General features: G+C 32.0%; 2 protein-coding genes across 4 annotated transcripts; one reads left to right on the forward strand and one right to left on the reverse strand.

Moving 5' to 3' along the window:
- Nucleotides 1–689: 689 nt before the first annotated feature.
- LOC133296876 (membrane-associated 30 kDa protein, chloroplastic) lies at nt 690–7609 on the reverse strand. Of its 3 annotated transcripts, XM_061495919.1 has the most exons (11): nt 7401–7609; nt 7120–7235; nt 6901–7011; nt 6573–6637; nt 6407–6488; nt 5706–5780; nt 3310–3380; nt 3130–3212; nt 2503–2567; nt 1449–1523; nt 690–1181 (listed from the first exon to the last, which is right to left on the reverse strand). In XM_061495919.1, exons 1-11 carry the CDS (start codon nt 7525–7527, stop codon nt 1071–1073), a joined length of 981 nt encoding a protein of 326 aa, XP_061351903.1. In that variant the 5' UTR covers nt 7528–7609; the 3' UTR covers nt 690–1070. The 3 variants fall into 3 exon arrangements, with proteins under 3 accessions (XP_061351903.1, XP_061351905.1, XP_061351904.1); XM_061495921.1 differs by lacking the exon at nt 7401–7609 and having other exon boundaries at nt 693–1181; nt 6901–7019; nt 7120–7237; XM_061495920.1 differs by lacking the exon at nt 7401–7609 and having other exon boundaries at nt 693–1181; nt 6901–7034; nt 7120–7237.
- A 3060-nt stretch (nt 7610–10669) lies between these two features.
- On the forward strand, nt 10670–11308 carry LOC133296878 (E3 ubiquitin-protein ligase RSL1-like). Its single transcript, XM_061495923.1, has one exon. It carries the CDS (start codon nt 10670–10672, stop codon nt 11306–11308), a length of 639 nt encoding a protein of 212 aa, XP_061351907.1.
- Nucleotides 11309–16208: the final 4900 nt, after the last annotated feature.

Genomic DNA, 16208 nt, shown 5'->3' on the forward strand with positions numbered 1-16208 from the left:
TTGATTTATTTATAAATTTTCTATAACTACAAATAATAACATCTATCACTGAAAAAAAAGAAAATCCAAATTCATAAATAAGTTGATGTAAAAGAAGTAACTTGTAAATATATCTTTGACTGATGCTCCGCTTTTATTTAACATTATTTAATTATAGTCGAATCTTTTCCTTTTAGTTCATTAATTTATAACTGGCTCGTATAACACAGTCAGTCATAGATCTAGCGTGAACTTATTTATTATTGACTGAATGTCTGAATTACATTTTCTCGTTATTCATTTTCAATTATTATAGCACACAAACATTGAAGATTTCGGTTCATAACTTGCAAGTTCATTTGTTTGTTTCTTACGTTCACATTTGCTTTCTAGTTTCTACTCAAAAAGTAAAACCACAAGGAAGAATTTCAGATAACTTACAAATCATGAAGAATTAGCCTCACTTTTATCAGCATCCATACACACTATCCGTGTATGCAGGGTTAGAAATATGCGCTGCACTCAATAAGCATTAATTGGATGGTAAAATAAACTACCAATATTCTCCGTAATTTAACTCAAAAAAATCAATAGTTTTACACCAAGAAAATGACAAATCTGGCTAAGAAAACTGCACGGTGATGCATGTTTAAAACAAAAATATAGCTACCATACCTAACAACCTACAACAGGGACACCCTTAAAATTTCTGAACATAACAAGATTTATGAACAACAGGTACATCCAAACTCAAAAGGCAATCAAAACCACTATCTGATTCGATACATCATAGCTCCTTGTGAAAATTGTCGATAATAAAATGAAGGAGAAAATGTATACAGCTGTGTGCTACTCCTGCATTTTAATCAAAAACTAGGACTGTTGATTGTACATATATTACAATAACATCACGGTGAAGGTATTTAAATGTAACATCATCTCCAGAAGCATGCGGCTAATCAGTTCACTTTTCCATCCAACCTTCGGTCACTAGTCAAACAATATTTTAATATTGGCTGAACAGTGTTGATATGTGAAATAAAGAAACTAAATTCAAGCATAAAATATGAAGAAGAAGAAAAATCCATTCTTTAATATTCCTTTGCTCTCTGCCTCAATTGATCAAGTTCCATCTCAATCTCAGCATCTCGAAACGGAATTCCAGCATTGGAACCACTTCTTCCAGGAGGAAGATCTCCTTTCTGCTTGAAGCAAACAGTCAAAGAAAAATGATATGTAGCATATAGCATATAGGTAATATTATATGACAATTAGTCTCCGACAACTTTACTTTTCTTTAGAATGATAAAATGTTTTTGGAAAAAGATATTATTCATTCCCTTCTTCCACAGGTTTGCCAAGTTCTGGTTGCAAAACAGGGAAAGGAAACAACTCGCAAGGTAGTTACTTAAAATCTTCTCATCCCATTATTACCCAGAAATACAAACTAATTTCCATTTGAAGCATACCTTTGCGCCTCCAGATAATTCTTTCTTCAAATTTGCAAGGTCTTCATCAACTGATGAGCTCTCAAGCATTGCAAACTACAAAAATTAACAATTGATGGGTGCACAAGAAAGAAATCTATAAATTTCACATGTAATTATATAATGACGGAATAAGTTTTACTGCATTTGAAACTCCAAACTCAACAATTCTCATGCACAAGAAAAGGATAGATGACGATGTACAGCAAAGAATCCATATGACCAAAGATTTATACAGCAAATCCCAATTTATATTTGGGAATTAGGCTTGTTCTTTTGGTTTTTGTGGTTCTGAGCCACATTCAAATTATTTCCCAAAGGAAAAGATTTACATAATGAAGATTTCGCTACATAATCACTGGAGCTAAATAGCTTCTTGGGAAATGGCTTCCACATTTTAAAACGGTAAGTGAAAGAGGCAAAGTAAAATACATTCCTATTGAATAGAAAACATTGTTTCAAGAGGCAAACTGCCTTTGACATCCCAGTTGCAGACATTTATTCAATATAAACCAGTGACAAACATAGTGACTCTAGCTATGGTAATAATATTTTAGAAGACTTCAATTTCCAGTATTTTTGTCAGAATATCCATAAAATATCGTATAATATCTAAATTACATCCTAAAATACTTTAGATTATCCTTGATGATCCCTTGGGAATAATTTCCCTATTTCCTTATATTTCATGATTTATTTTCTTATTTTAGCAGTCTCCTATTAGTATAGATAGGGATTAGTGCTTTGTCTTTTGCATCACACTATCACCTCATATCACATCAATATATAATATTATTCAATCTTCTCCCTTTTTCTCCATCTATACACAAATCTCTAATTCTCTATAATTTCAACAATTTTGAACATCAATTTTTCTTTAGATATAGGTTTGATCCCATTTCCCAGAGGAACAAATCTCAGTAAAATAAACCTAGATTTTCTTTCCTTTTCATTTGTATTCTTTCATTTTCAATCTCAACATGTAGTTCACAGTGTAAATAAACTCGAAGTTACACGGTATTCAAACAAGTACTACCTTCCCTTCAAGATCATCAGTAGTCAACTGGCCAAGAGCTTCAGCTTGGGACTCCATTGCCAACACTAATCAAGATAACATAAAATAATTAGAAAGAAATATAACTTCATATGCAATAATAAATCATGTAAAAAGCTTATGTAAACAACTCTAGCATACATGCCATGTCCACTTGTGCAAATGGTCACATACTTTTTATTTGACTACAATTACACTTATTAGGATAAATAAGAATGAGCATGCATATGGTCAGCATGCACATAAATCAGAGTACAGGTTCAGCATGATCATGATATCTCATGATTATGAGATATAGCCCTTGTCAGATTGTTGAAATACATTCAAATTTTCAACTAACAAAGGTTTTGAACCACTAGAAGCTGATGTCAGATTTTCTCCCTGATTTTATAGTTTATGCATATACTAATAGGCTATTGTTGGCAAAAATAAAAAATAAATAAGGAAGGGAAACACGATAGGAAGGATAGAATCTAAAATATCTTTATGGCATGGCAATGAAATTGTATGCTTGCATGTGGTTGGGGGCATGCATCGAATGTAGACCAGGTTATAAGTAGTATTTATATATCCAAACAGCCAAAGAGTAGACTCGGTGAATTTTCTTACCTTTCTCCTCCATCTTTTCAAAAGCTGAAAGAGCACTACTTGTGTTGACATTTCCCAGCATCTCACTCACCTTGGTTGCCGTCCTAAAGGAACATCAATTAACAACCATTAATAAAAGAGCCAGAGAACAAAGACTGGAATAAGTTGGAAGACAATGGGGAAAAGGTTTGAAAGACAAACTTTGCAGATTGAGCTCTTGCTTTCAGAGTATCCTTCTTTGACCTTGCCTCCTGTATCTTACTCTCCAAAAGCTACAAAATGAAAAATTTATAGCTCGCTACTGTGACAAATATATATGTATTACTTATAACAAAAAATGTTTAGCCGATTCCAACCACTTCTAGAAGGATGCACGTTCTTACAAAAAGCTGAATAATACTGCATTGCATCCCTTCCAGCAAACAACTTTTCATCTCAATTTTAAACTGCATCATTCCCATCAGCATGATAGGTCCAACTGGTACATTTTAAGTTTTGGCTTATCAGGCAGAACCCAGGTGGATTACCTCTCTCTCTCTCTCTCTAACTGCTAATTTCTTTATGCCACTACCTTTTCCCTGTCATTCTATTCTCAAGATAATTCACAGTCATAGCTAAAGGTAAGACCTATGTAGCACCGACACGGCACGCAATACGTGACACGACACAATACGACATTCCGACACGTCAATTCTAAAAAAATATGGATTTCGACCATTGGGACACGTTTTAATATTAAATAATATTTTTAATTTATATAACGTATATTTTATTTAATATTCAATAATTTAACAAAAAAAATAAAACTAAACTAACTAATACCCATCAATTTAACCAAAAAAAATTCAAAGAAAATAAATCATTCCATAATACCATTATATTAATATAAAGCAAAAAGTAATAGCAATAAGTACAATAACAACAAAAGAAGAAATTATATAAATCACTACAATCAAAAATCGAACAACAGAAGAAGAAAAAGAAATCGAAGGAATAAGGATGAGTGAGAGAGATAAGAGAACAGACATCACTACAATTAGTAATCGAAAAACAACAAAAGAAAAAATAGAAATAGAAGGAAAAAGCATGAGTGAGAGAGAGATCAAGAACAGAGAGAGAGATAAGAGAGACAGAGAGAGAGATCAGAGCAGTGGAGCACTTACCAGCAAGGACGACAGAACACCGGAGCGAGGGTGAAGGAAGAGACCTTCCGTCGAGCACAACAGCCACTCCGACGGAGAAGAAGAGAGCGGCGACACCCACGATGAAGAAGAGAGTCAGATAACCGCACGAAGGAAGAGATAGCAGCGTCTGAGAAGGACGAAGAAAGAGATAGGTTGGTTTAGGGTTGTGAAGTTTTATTTTAAGATTTTATTAAATGTTTTTAAATTTTTTTAAAAATATATTTTTATTTTTTTAAAAATTTTATTTTTTTTACGAAAATTCTATTTGACCGTGTCGGATACGGTCAAATTCGCGTGTCGAAATGGTTAATGTGTCAAAAAATTGACCGCGTGTCGGATACCGTGTCGGAGCATGTCGGACACTGACACTTCAAATTTTTGCCGTGCCCATGCTTTCTTGGGTAAGACAGCTTTAGCAGAAGTCATAGGAGGACATCATTGTCTGGTCTGTTGTGCCCCAGTGGAAGGCTCAACTTAATATGTTAAGGCTAGGGTTTTCTAAGGATGGAAACTTTAGAAAGCTAGTGGATTGAAGTATTATAGCATATATTTTTGAGGAGGATGAATTTGCAGTTAATGGGAGAGAGGTAATAGGGGTAAATTGATGTCTTTTACAATGTGAACAGTAAAGCATGAGAAACCATGGTTCATGGAATATAGGGAAAATTCAAGTAAGGAACAAAGAGACTTTTGAAATAGAGAATTCAGAATTTTAATATGACATGCCAAGGAAAGTAGGTAAGTGGAAAATTAAAAGAAAACAAAGTGGACGTTGAAAATAAGAAAATTAACCTAAACTTCACGCCTACAGATCCTTCCTTTGGCATCATACCTAGGATTTTATTTCACCACACAACCAAGAATATAGCAATTTTCTATAATAATTCATAAAAATGATCATTCATCCAAAAGAATGCATCACAAAGTTTAAATGCATTTCCTTTAACTCATCCTAGAAGTAAATGGATAGGGAATGAAAACCCAATCCCTTAACAGATTGATAGTTCCTACTGCAACCAAACCCAAAAGGAAAACTTCGACATCAAAAAAATACTCAATCATACCTAAATAACATAAACCCAAAAGAATATAACTCATTACAAGGGGCAGTGAAAATTACTAAAACATGCCTAGAGGAAAATATTAAATGAACTCAAGTAACAGCTCACTCATTCTAAGAACCAAACATATAACTATGATCTATTAAGGTTTTAGGAATATATGACCACAACATAATCAAGAGTCAAAACTAATCCATAATGATAAGCTGAATTGATCTTTAAACTTTGGCTTTCTTGAGGTTATGATGTCACTACCTCAGTTACTCAGCCCAGTGCTTCACAAAAAAAATGTTTTCTAACAAATAACTTTTCAGTGTTTTCACATACTGAGAAAGAATAAGATTTGTCTTACCCGTGTATTAGAGACGAGATTCTCAACAACACCCTTTTGTTGATCAAGTTGAGCTTTCAAAGCATTGGCATTATCCTGCAACATATAAAAGCACACAATGAGCTTTCCATAATGTGATATGCATGGTAAGGCACTACTTTGAAGTTGCACTTTCCTGAACCATCAAATAATAGGTCAAACTCCAGCAAATTCCGAAATTTTTAATCAGCATTCATACTTACATCAATATCTGACACAAATTGAAATGTATACATGAAAACACTTCACAAAAGTCAACTAATGTAAGGTATGTCATTATCTAAAAAGTCTGAACTGATTTCAGATAATAAAAACACATTATGACCGAGGGACATGGCAAGTGGCAACCTGAATGGTCATTTCATTTCATAGACTCACAAATTTGGTCGTGATATGAGGTTATATTACTCGGAAACACAGGAAGAGTCAACATCAAGCTTTTACAGATGCTTGCATGAATGGGAACCATAAGAAATGCAAGCACGAGATATTTCATTATTATTAAGAATTGAGAAGAGGAGAAAGTAATATAACATTTAACAAAAATGTGAAAGGAAAATGAAAAAATCAACAACTTTATTTCAATGATTCAACACCCAAAAATAAACAATCATCTTCAAAAGCATTAAGCATAAATTTAGAAAAAAATAAGCACAAAAACCTTCAACAAAATGACAACGTACTGCATAAGATTTACGCCTCTTAAGTGCTTCACGTGCAAGATCTTCTTCACCTTTCTGAAGAGCAAGTTGTGCTTTACGGTACCTACATCAGATGTAAAGCACGAAAGTGGTGTTTATATACCAAATATTGTAAACAAATTAAGATAATAATTCTTTCCTACATTACCAGTCTTCAGAAGCTTGTTGTGCGGTTTTGTATTTATTTTCCAACCGCTTTTGAGATGCCAATACCTCGAGAGAGAAAAATAAAAAGGTTATTTTTCAATGCAAATAAAGTATGAGAAGGGGAAAAGACACATGACACGGATAGGGAAAACTAATACACTTTTTTGAAGTCTGTATACCTCGTATATAATCATAAAAAGTTTCAAACAACTAAAACAATAATAAGAATAAATAATAATTGAAGGAACAAAACACAAGGAAACAAATATAAACAATAATGTTTTGAAAAAAAAATCGAAAAATGAAGAAAAAAAAAAAATGTAACTAACTTGTGCTGTAGCTTGACGCATTTTAGTCAAGTCGTCATTCATTTCAAGCACAGATTGCTCCAATATTTTCTCCGGATCTTCAAAGGAACTTACGATAGCATTCGCGTATGACTGCATAACTAAGATCACAAAATCTAAACATAATGACAACAACAATGAGAATATTAAAGCTATACTTCAAAAAATAAAAACGATTGTTGCTGAGTGAATTTCTTTCACCTTGACAACTCTGGCAAACCTGTCAAAGAGGTTCATGCGAGCACCAAGAGCACCTCCACCACGCGTAGATCGCACAGGCTTCACTATCCTCATACCTTCAAGCTTAAGAACTTCCACTACAAGAATTAAAAGTACGAAAAACATTAATTAAATGAATCATAAGCTAAATGTAACGTTTCAGCAAATTAAGTGAAAAACTATGTAAGATTTCGTAATAGCGAGTAACAATTAAATTGTTTGTGACACAAAAGAAATTGAGAAAACGAAAGGCAAAAAGGTACCTCCTCCGGTACCGAAAAAGGAAGTGGTGAGAGGCTTCTTGAGTATGCAAAGAGTAGAGGAAGAGGATGAAGAAGATTGAAATGGCGCTGGGGGTAATCCTGTAAATATCTGAAGTTTCGTCGACATTTTTGTGATCAAATGAGAAAATTAGCAGTTGCAGATAGATTTGAAGATATTGAGATTTTGGGAACACTCCTCAACCTCACTCCTCCTCTCGCTGCTGACCCATGGTTTGGGCCGAACCTGGATTTTATTCTCCTATCATGGGCCCATCCATTTTTCTAGGCCCAGTCTCTTTCAGTCTCATTTTTTTACTGGCCGGTCTGATTAAAGGAAGTGACTCGAATTTTTGCAGGCCCACTATATAATACATATTAGATGTTCCAAGTCTCTAACTTATTTTTACTTTTTGTTTTTGGAGTTACCCAACTCTAATTATCTCTTTGAGACGAGTTGGCTCCCTCCGGTATCTCCACGAGCTTCGACTCTTTGAGCCGGCTATCACTAATTTTATGAATTGATTTGATTTTGAATTCTTATAATTAACGTGAATTTGAAAGTTCGCTCAAGTTTAGTTGATTCAGTGTACTTAACTTGACTTTAGTTTTGATTGTTTACATTTTTCTTTTTTTATTTTCTCACTCCATTTACTCTAATTAATGGGATAAAATTAAAATTATAAAAAGTAAATTTAATTTATTTTTAAAGTTTTCTAAATATAAAAATTATTTTACATGTTATCAAAAAAAAAATTATTTTACAAATAAATTAAAATTATATTAAATTTTCAAACTTTCTTCTCATTTATTCTCTCCAATACAATTATTTAGAGCTTATAAAAACTTGCTTGATAATAAATTTTTTAGAAAAGTGTTTCTCCTTTTAAATAACACAACTTATATTCTTTCACTCTCACAAAGAGGTGAGACCCACACCTTTATATTTTTTTGTCCACTCTCTCTCCTCCTTTATCTATCTCTTTCTCCCACTTAAAATGACACAACTTTACATCTTTAAAATGATACACATTTTTCTCTACATTTTTATGACTTTCCTAATTTATTATACAACCGGAGAGATATAAGCACGGTAAGGTTGCAAATAGGAGTAGTAAACAAACCAAGGGGCCTTTGACCCGACTCGTGAAGTCCTGGATTTACATATTTAAAATTGATTATTGGAACCAGACTTGAACTTGTATAAAAGCTCATTTAATAAAAAGACCTCAGGTTCCAGTTCAAAAGTCCAGTCTTAGAGCCTCTCAAGCTGGTCTAGTGTACTAACTTTTATTTTTATTTTATATTTTTTATACTACTCGTAATAGCTCTCTCTCTATTCTCAACTCATTTCACTATATTTTATTAGTTAAATAGACTTTTTAAATAATTTTATTCTATAATATGTTGTTTGGATATACATTGAATTTATGAATATTTTGGAATTATTAGTGTTGTTGATCGTATATTCTATTTGGATAAATTTTGTTGTCTTATTTTTTTTAGAGGCTAAATCAGATTTTTATTTTTTGTAAATAAGTCAAATCACACATCGATAATTATATTCATAAAAAAATAATATGCTACAAATATAAGATAGGATAATACAATCATGTTATTTATACAATGCACGTCAAACACAAATAAAATATGAAGTTAACAAACAGCACGATAGGATTGACCCATATTATTCTACTCTCAAATTGATAACTAATCTTGAGGGGTGAGTTAGGTTAGAGTCAAACAGAATAGGATAAGAAAATTTTTCCCAAAAAAACCTTTGCCTCTTGGAACATCATAATTTGAGCACCCGAGACCCATCCCTATCACAGATCAGCCACCGCCATCAACCTATCGACCAGTCATCGCCACTGGCTACCATCACCGTCGGCGAACCCTTGATTTCAGAGTATTTATTAGCATGGCACACAATTCGCTGCAACCATCACCGTCGATGAATTTTTTTAAGAATACGGTGACTTGTTGTTTTTAACTTGTCTAAATTTTTTTGATCAATGTTGTGTGTTCCCACTATGTCTTCTAGTTTCTGCAAAAGCATGCTTTTTTTTCAGCTAACTCGGCTAGTTCTGTGTAATGCGAGTCCATAAAAGTCACAAGGATTGAGTTTGAGTTTATTTGACACTTACCCATTGTTGTTGATGAGAAGGAGAATGTGATGATCGGAAGAGGAGAATAAGGAAAGTGCAGAACTTGGTGACGCCATATGTTTTTGAATGTATTTTATTTAAAAAAAATTAATTTTAAAAAAAAATTAAAATAATAACTAATGTATAAATAAGTGAAAAGAAAAAACAATGTTTAGAAATCAATTTTAAAAATAAATATATAATTTTTTGTAGACATTTATATCATATCCCGAATACTATTTGATGCATTCCAAATATATATACGATAGGATAATACAATCATAATGTTTATACAATGCGCATCAAACAAAAAGATAAGATATGAACTTATCAAGCTCTTATCATTTCTTATTCTTATCGAGTCCACTTATTCTATGTGTTCTTATCCTATCCTATCCATTAAATGAGGTCTAAAATTATATTAAAACTCGCATTTTCTTATTTATTCCCACACTTGAAAAAAATGCTCCCGTACAAATATTTATAACTTATAAAAACTTGCTTAGAAAAAAATTATTTATATACATTTTTCATGCCTTTTCTAATTTATTATTAAAAACTATTCAGCACTGTAATCTTGATTCAGGCCAACAACGCGGTGAGCTAAATGATAAAAAATGGGATTAATGTTTTTCATGTTATGAAATATAAAATTGTCTTATATACACATAAAGATGTATAAGACCCATGTGAAATCATATAAAGAGAAGATAGGAAAAAAAGAAAATATAAACCTCATACTTTTATGTGTGTATATGAGATAAAATTATTTTCTAAAACATGATAAACATTAATACTTAAAAAAAATATTATTATCGTAGTGCCCCGGTGGTCAAATAACTTTAGACTACCAAGATTGTCTAAAAGGAGATAAAGTTAAACCTAAAAAAATAGTGACAACCACAATTTGAATTTTGAAGGCTAGATAAGGCTATAGAGATAACCACAATTTGAATTTTGAAGGAGAGATAAGGCTATAGAGATAACCACAATGTATCTCAAAAGAATTCAACAAAATAAGAAGAAACTGTCAATAATAAACTTTAAATTAAGAATTTGGATAAACCCTAACACACATACTGCATTCTCACAGAGGAGTTAGAGAGAAGCACACAAACCAGTATCATGGGAAACTCATTGCAACCTCATGGACATGTGGAGGCCAACAAGGCCATTGACGTTCAAGCACAGGGTAAAGAGATAACATGCATGATTTGCATCGAGCCCTTTTCTCGAGGCAAGCTTTTCAAAAATAACGAGCGATGTGTGCACCCTTTTTGCATGGACTGTATAGCCAAACACATAGAAATCAAGGTAGAGAACAACACAGGGAATATCCCATGTCCTGCCTTGAACTGCGAGCAATTGTTAGACCCTATCTTTTGCAGGTCAATCATCTCCGAACAATTGTTTGTTAAATGGTGTGATGCTCTTTGCAATTCAGCAGTTTTAGAGATCCAAGACAGATCATATTGCCCATATCAAACATGCTCAGCTTTGGTTATCAACGAGTGCAAAGGCAAGTCTGTGAAGAAAGTACAATGCCCCAATTGCAAGCAATACTTCTGCTTCAAGTGCAAGACTTCGTGGCATGCTGGGTATAAGTGCAAAGAGAATGGACAGCACAGGGATAGGAATGATGTTTTGTTTGGAGAACTCGTGGAGAGAAATAGGTGGCGTAGATGCCATAAATGTGGTCATTTTATTGAGCGTGTTGGAGGTTGCAGAACTATTCACCGCAGGTTATCTTGTTGCTCAGTTTAATTTTCTTTCTCCTTTGTGTTTTTCGATTTCCCAATGACATATTATTTGTTATCCAATGTAGATGTGGTGAATCCTCTTGCTATACATGTGGAAAACGGGCTCACTTGTGTGTTTGCAAGGACAAGAACAGGTTATTTGTTATTCAACGGTTTGCTTTTCTGGTATATGATTTCTGCCATTACTGATATGCCTCCTTGGATGAGTACATGTTATTTCAAAACTTGTCGATTCACGGGGATTACATTAGTAAGTCATGTTTTCTCTGAGCTTATATATGATGATAATATATGGGAATTTGGATAGTATCCTGATAAGAGTAGTTTATGATTTATGTTATCTCTATTAAAATCGGACATATTACATATTTGTGGATGATTTCTGCCTAAAGTTATTTTATCAATTTTGGAAGATTAGCAAAAGATGCAAACCCTGGGAATGAGTATAATCAAATCACCAGATATATTTGGGCTCTGTTTGATTTCCATTTCATAAAACAGATTTTTTTTTTTGTTTTGAGGATAGAAAAACAAAAAAACTTGTATGTTAATCAGTATTTCGTAAAAGTTCCGAAAATAACATCTGATTTTCAGTATTTAAAACCAAATTTACGGAACACATTTTCATGTTTTGATTTTGTGTTTCAATTTTTTACTCCCAAAACAACAAAAACACAAAAAATAAGAGATTCATTAATGGTATCATGGTAATTATTTGAAAATAAAAAAGTAAAGATTAACATTATGTCAATCTCAATTATAAGCTGTATTGTTCTTGTAGCCGCACAATATGTTCTTTTGGTTTTTGGTTTTCTATGTGATTGATAACTTTTTTTTTTTTTTTTTTTTTTGCAGACTCTTTTCTTTTGCTTTAAAATCACGTTCCGGAAACAAATCATACCAATCTATTTTTTTTTTGTTTTTTAACTTTTAAAATTATTTTCAAAATAATGTTATCAAATGAATCCTTTTCATTTTTATTCGACAAAATAGTTTTTAAAATTTATTTTATAAAATAATTTTAAGAACAAAAAATCCAAAACACAATCAAATTGATTCTTGGCTTGACTTTCATAAACAGAGGCGTTTTGAACATCCGGTTCAAACATGAGTTAGAACTAAACGAAGTTTCACATCCTCGTTGTTTTTTATTACTTAACTTGCAGGCTTTCCTAACGAGAACAGACAACCTCTGATCAAGCTCAAACTTGTTACAGTGAGAGATATCTCCCTTCAGCATCATCAGTAGCCCACAAAATGAAATATTTATCTCCCAACAATCCAAAGCAAATTAAAAATCAGATGACCATCGGGCCAAAGGAAAAAGAAAAAATCCTTAAAATAAACTATAACATCAAATTATTATCTAATGATCACGGGCTATTTGACCTTTTTGTCCCTTATTAATTAATTAATAACTATTTTGCCCCTTATTCAGAATTATCTACCAATCTGTCTCTTTTTAATCGATTAACTTGAAAATTTAATCGATTAAATAGTCAAAACTGGAAAAAAAGTGATTGAATTAAAGATTTAATCGATTAAATCTTCAAGTTAATTGATTAAATCTCCCTCTTAATTTATTTAATCGATTAAAACTAATATTAAATCGATTAAATATCCCAAATGAACGTGAAAACATTGATACCAACTCGTAAAATGACAACTCTTAATAAATCGCAATCAGCTCTTATTAAATACAAAACACAATCAGCTCCTTTTAAATACAAAACGTAATCAGCTCCAATTAAATACAAACGCAATCAGCTCCAATTAAATACAAAACGCAATCAGCTCCAATTAAATACAAAACGCAATCAGCTCCTATTAAATACAAAACGCAATCAGCTTCTATCAAATCGCAACAGGCAACTAAGGTTAAATCTCCTCCATAAACAAAAGTAGTTGATTGCGAATCTTGAATTTAATGTAATACTTGGCAGAATCTTCAATCAGTTTTCTGAGTCTTGGATGTTATTTGAATTTTGAATTTAATGTAATAGGAGTTGATTGCGATTTGTAATTAATAGGAGCTGATTGCGTTTTGTATTTAATAGGATGTGATTGTGTTTTGTATTTAATAGGAGCTGATTGCGTTTTGTATTTAATAGAAAGTGATTGTGTTTTGTATTTAATAATAGGAGTAGGGGTGTGCATGGAGCGGTTTGGTTTGGTTATTGTCAAAAACCAAACCAAACTGGTTTTAAACGGTTTGGATTTTAAACCGAACCACTTTTTTTAAAAAAAACCGGTTTTTAAATTGTCCAAACCGGTTTGGAAATTGGTTTGTGGTTTATAACCGGTTTTGAATTAAAATCGGTCTAAACCAGTTTTAATTCAAAACCGGTTTTAAAACAAAACCGGTTATGAACCGTAAACCGGTTATCAAGTTCAAAACCGATTTTTTAACAAATTCAAAATCGATTTTTGATGGTTTGTGCTATTTTTATAAGTAGTCGTTTGTTTCTCCCAGTTATAGGTAGTTGACCAACTATTTCTTGCAAGAATCTTCATTGTTTTGGAACTCTCAAGACGAAATGATTCGTATAGAAATTGTCCACGTTATTTTTACGGAAAACATTTTCATCAAAATTTTTCGCAAAATTTTTTGAAGAAAAATATTTCCATCAAAATTTGTGAACAAAAACATATCTGTAAAAAAATTTGACGGAAAATTTTTTTTGTCGAATTTTTTTACGGAATATAAAGTTCGTCAAAACATTTCCCTCAAAATATTTCACAAAAAAACTTATTCATCGAAATTTTCGACGAAAAAATATTTCTATCAAAATTTTCCACGAAACACATTTCCTTCGAAAACTTGAGACGAAAAAAATTTTCATCAAAATTCTTTACAAAATTCAAATTCCGTCGAACGTTTTCGACGGAAACATTTTTGTTAAACTTTTTGACAAAGAAATTTCCGTCGAAATTTTTAACGAAACACATTTTCATCGAAAATTTTCAACGAAAAATATTTTCGTCAAGTTTTTTGATAAAAAACATTTCCATAAAAATTTTCAACGGAACACATTTCTATAAAAAGTTTTCGTTGGCGAACAATATTTCGATAAAATTTTATGACAAAAATGTTTTTCGTCAAAATGCTTTATAAAAATATTTTTCGTCAAAAAAATTGAGGGAATTTAGATTCCGTAGAGAACTTTGACAAAAAAAATTTAGTCAAAATTTTTTGTAGAAATATTTTTCATCAAAAAAATTTTCTGAAATATTTTTCGTCAAAATTTTTTATGTAAATATTTTTGGTCAAAACTTTCGCTGTAAATGCGTTTTGTTGAAAATATTTTTCGTCAAAATTTTTTACGTAATTATTTTTGTTCAAAATTTTCGCGGTAAATGCGTTTTGTTGTAAATTTCGCTGGAAATATTTTTCGTCGAAAATTTGGAGGGAAATATTTTTCGTAAAAAAATTTGACGAAATTATTTTCTGTCAATTTTTTTTATGGTAATGTCTTTCGTCAAATTTTTTTACAGAATTATTTTTCATTGAAAAGTTTGACAGAATTATTTCTATTGAAAGTTTCGATGGAATTTAGATTCTATCAAGAATTTTGGCTGAAATATTTTGTCCCTAAAAAATTTATGCCAGTGATTATGACAAAATCTTGTTCTGTCTCTAGCTTCAACGAAAAAAAATTCGTCGCTATTTTCTACGTAATATGATATTTGTCGAATTTTCGACGAAACATTTTTCTTCGATAAAAGATAATACTTATTTGTTCTTTAATTGTAAAATAGTTTGGTTATGGATAACCAATTATTTTTATGGTTTGGTAAATAACCAGCTTTTAAAATGTGGAGCAGTTTGGTTATGGATCGGTTTGGTTGTTTTGGATATTTTGCACATTTCTAAATAAGAGTTGATTGTGTTTTGTATTTAATAAGAGCTGATTGCGTTTTATTAAGAGTTGTCATTTTACGAGTTGGTATCAATCCTTTCACGCTCACTTGAGAGATTTAATCGATTAAAGAAATTAAAAGGGATATTTAATCGATTAACTTGAAGATTTAATCGATTAAATCTTCAAGTCAACCATTTTTTCCAGTTTTGACCATTAAATCGATTAAATCTTCAAGTTAATCGATTAAAGAAGGACAGATTGGTAGATAGTTCTGAGTAAGGGGCAAAATGATTATTAATTAATTAATAAAGGGCAAAAGGGTCAAAAAGCCAATCATCACGGTCATATTTAAACTAGGGTATTGCTTTTTGGAAATAACATCCACAGATGGGGACAAACTAGGGTACTGCTTTTTGGAAACAACTTTCACAGATGGGTACTATAGAACTACACTTATACCTGAAACATTCACATGCATACGATCAATCATTATCTCATGATCACTTTTCATTTTTTATTAGTGAGCCGCTACTTGCAAACAACATGCACCGATCGATTGGTACCATACAAGCTATATAAATGGACTCATTCATTCATGCTAATGATCAATTCAAGTTCATGGGACATCGATCAATGTGCCACATTTTTTCCAAAAAAATTGCTCCAATGCCACACAATTAAAACAATTATTCAGACTACCACACCTCCAATCTCGTTACAAGTAACAACGAGTTTGGTTATGCCACATGTCACATTTTCATTAGCATGCCAAACTCACTCTCAGTGGCAACAAGTATAGACTGCCACGTGGCAAAACAAGTCAACTCATTTTAAGAAAGCTATAACTTTCGGCTCAGGTTTTCGAATTGGGTGATTTTTGTTTTAATTCCACGTAACTTTACGTGATCCATGCATTGGAAGGATTATTTTTTATTGTTGGAACGTAAAAAAAAATTAAATAATGTGACACATAGGCAAAATTTGTCCAACGGGACACAAGAAAGCAATTTTTGGGAAAAGAAATTGACCAAATCCCCTTCG

This window comes from Gastrolobium bilobum, unplaced genomic scaffold (genome assembly GCF_033153095.1).
Source record: "Gastrolobium bilobum isolate Gb01-03AN ecotype WA unplaced genomic scaffold, APGP_CSIRO_Gbil_v1 utg23298, whole genome shotgun sequence".
NCBI lineage: Eukaryota > Viridiplantae > Streptophyta > Magnoliopsida > Fabales > Fabaceae > Gastrolobium > Gastrolobium bilobum.

What these genes read in the sequence shown, in the direction of transcription:
- LOC133296876 (XM_061495919.1), bottom strand. Translation starts at nt 7,527, where the DNA reads ATGTCGACGAAACTTCAGATATTTACAGGATTACCCCCAGCGCCATTT. An exon ending in CTGATGATCTTGAAGGGAAG is followed by an intron (nt 1,524 to 2,502) that starts GTAGTACTTGTT and finishes TAATTTTTGTAG; the next exon opens with TTTGCAATGCTTGAGAGCTC. An exon ending in AATTATCTGGAGGCGCAAAG is followed by an intron (nt 1,182 to 1,448) that starts GTATGCTTCAAA and finishes TGCTTCAAGCAG; the next exon opens with AAAGGAGATCTTCCTCCTGG.
- LOC133296878 (XM_061495923.1), top strand. Translation starts at nt 10,670, where the DNA reads ATGGGAAACTCATTGCAACCTCATGGACATGTGGAGGCCAACAAGGCC.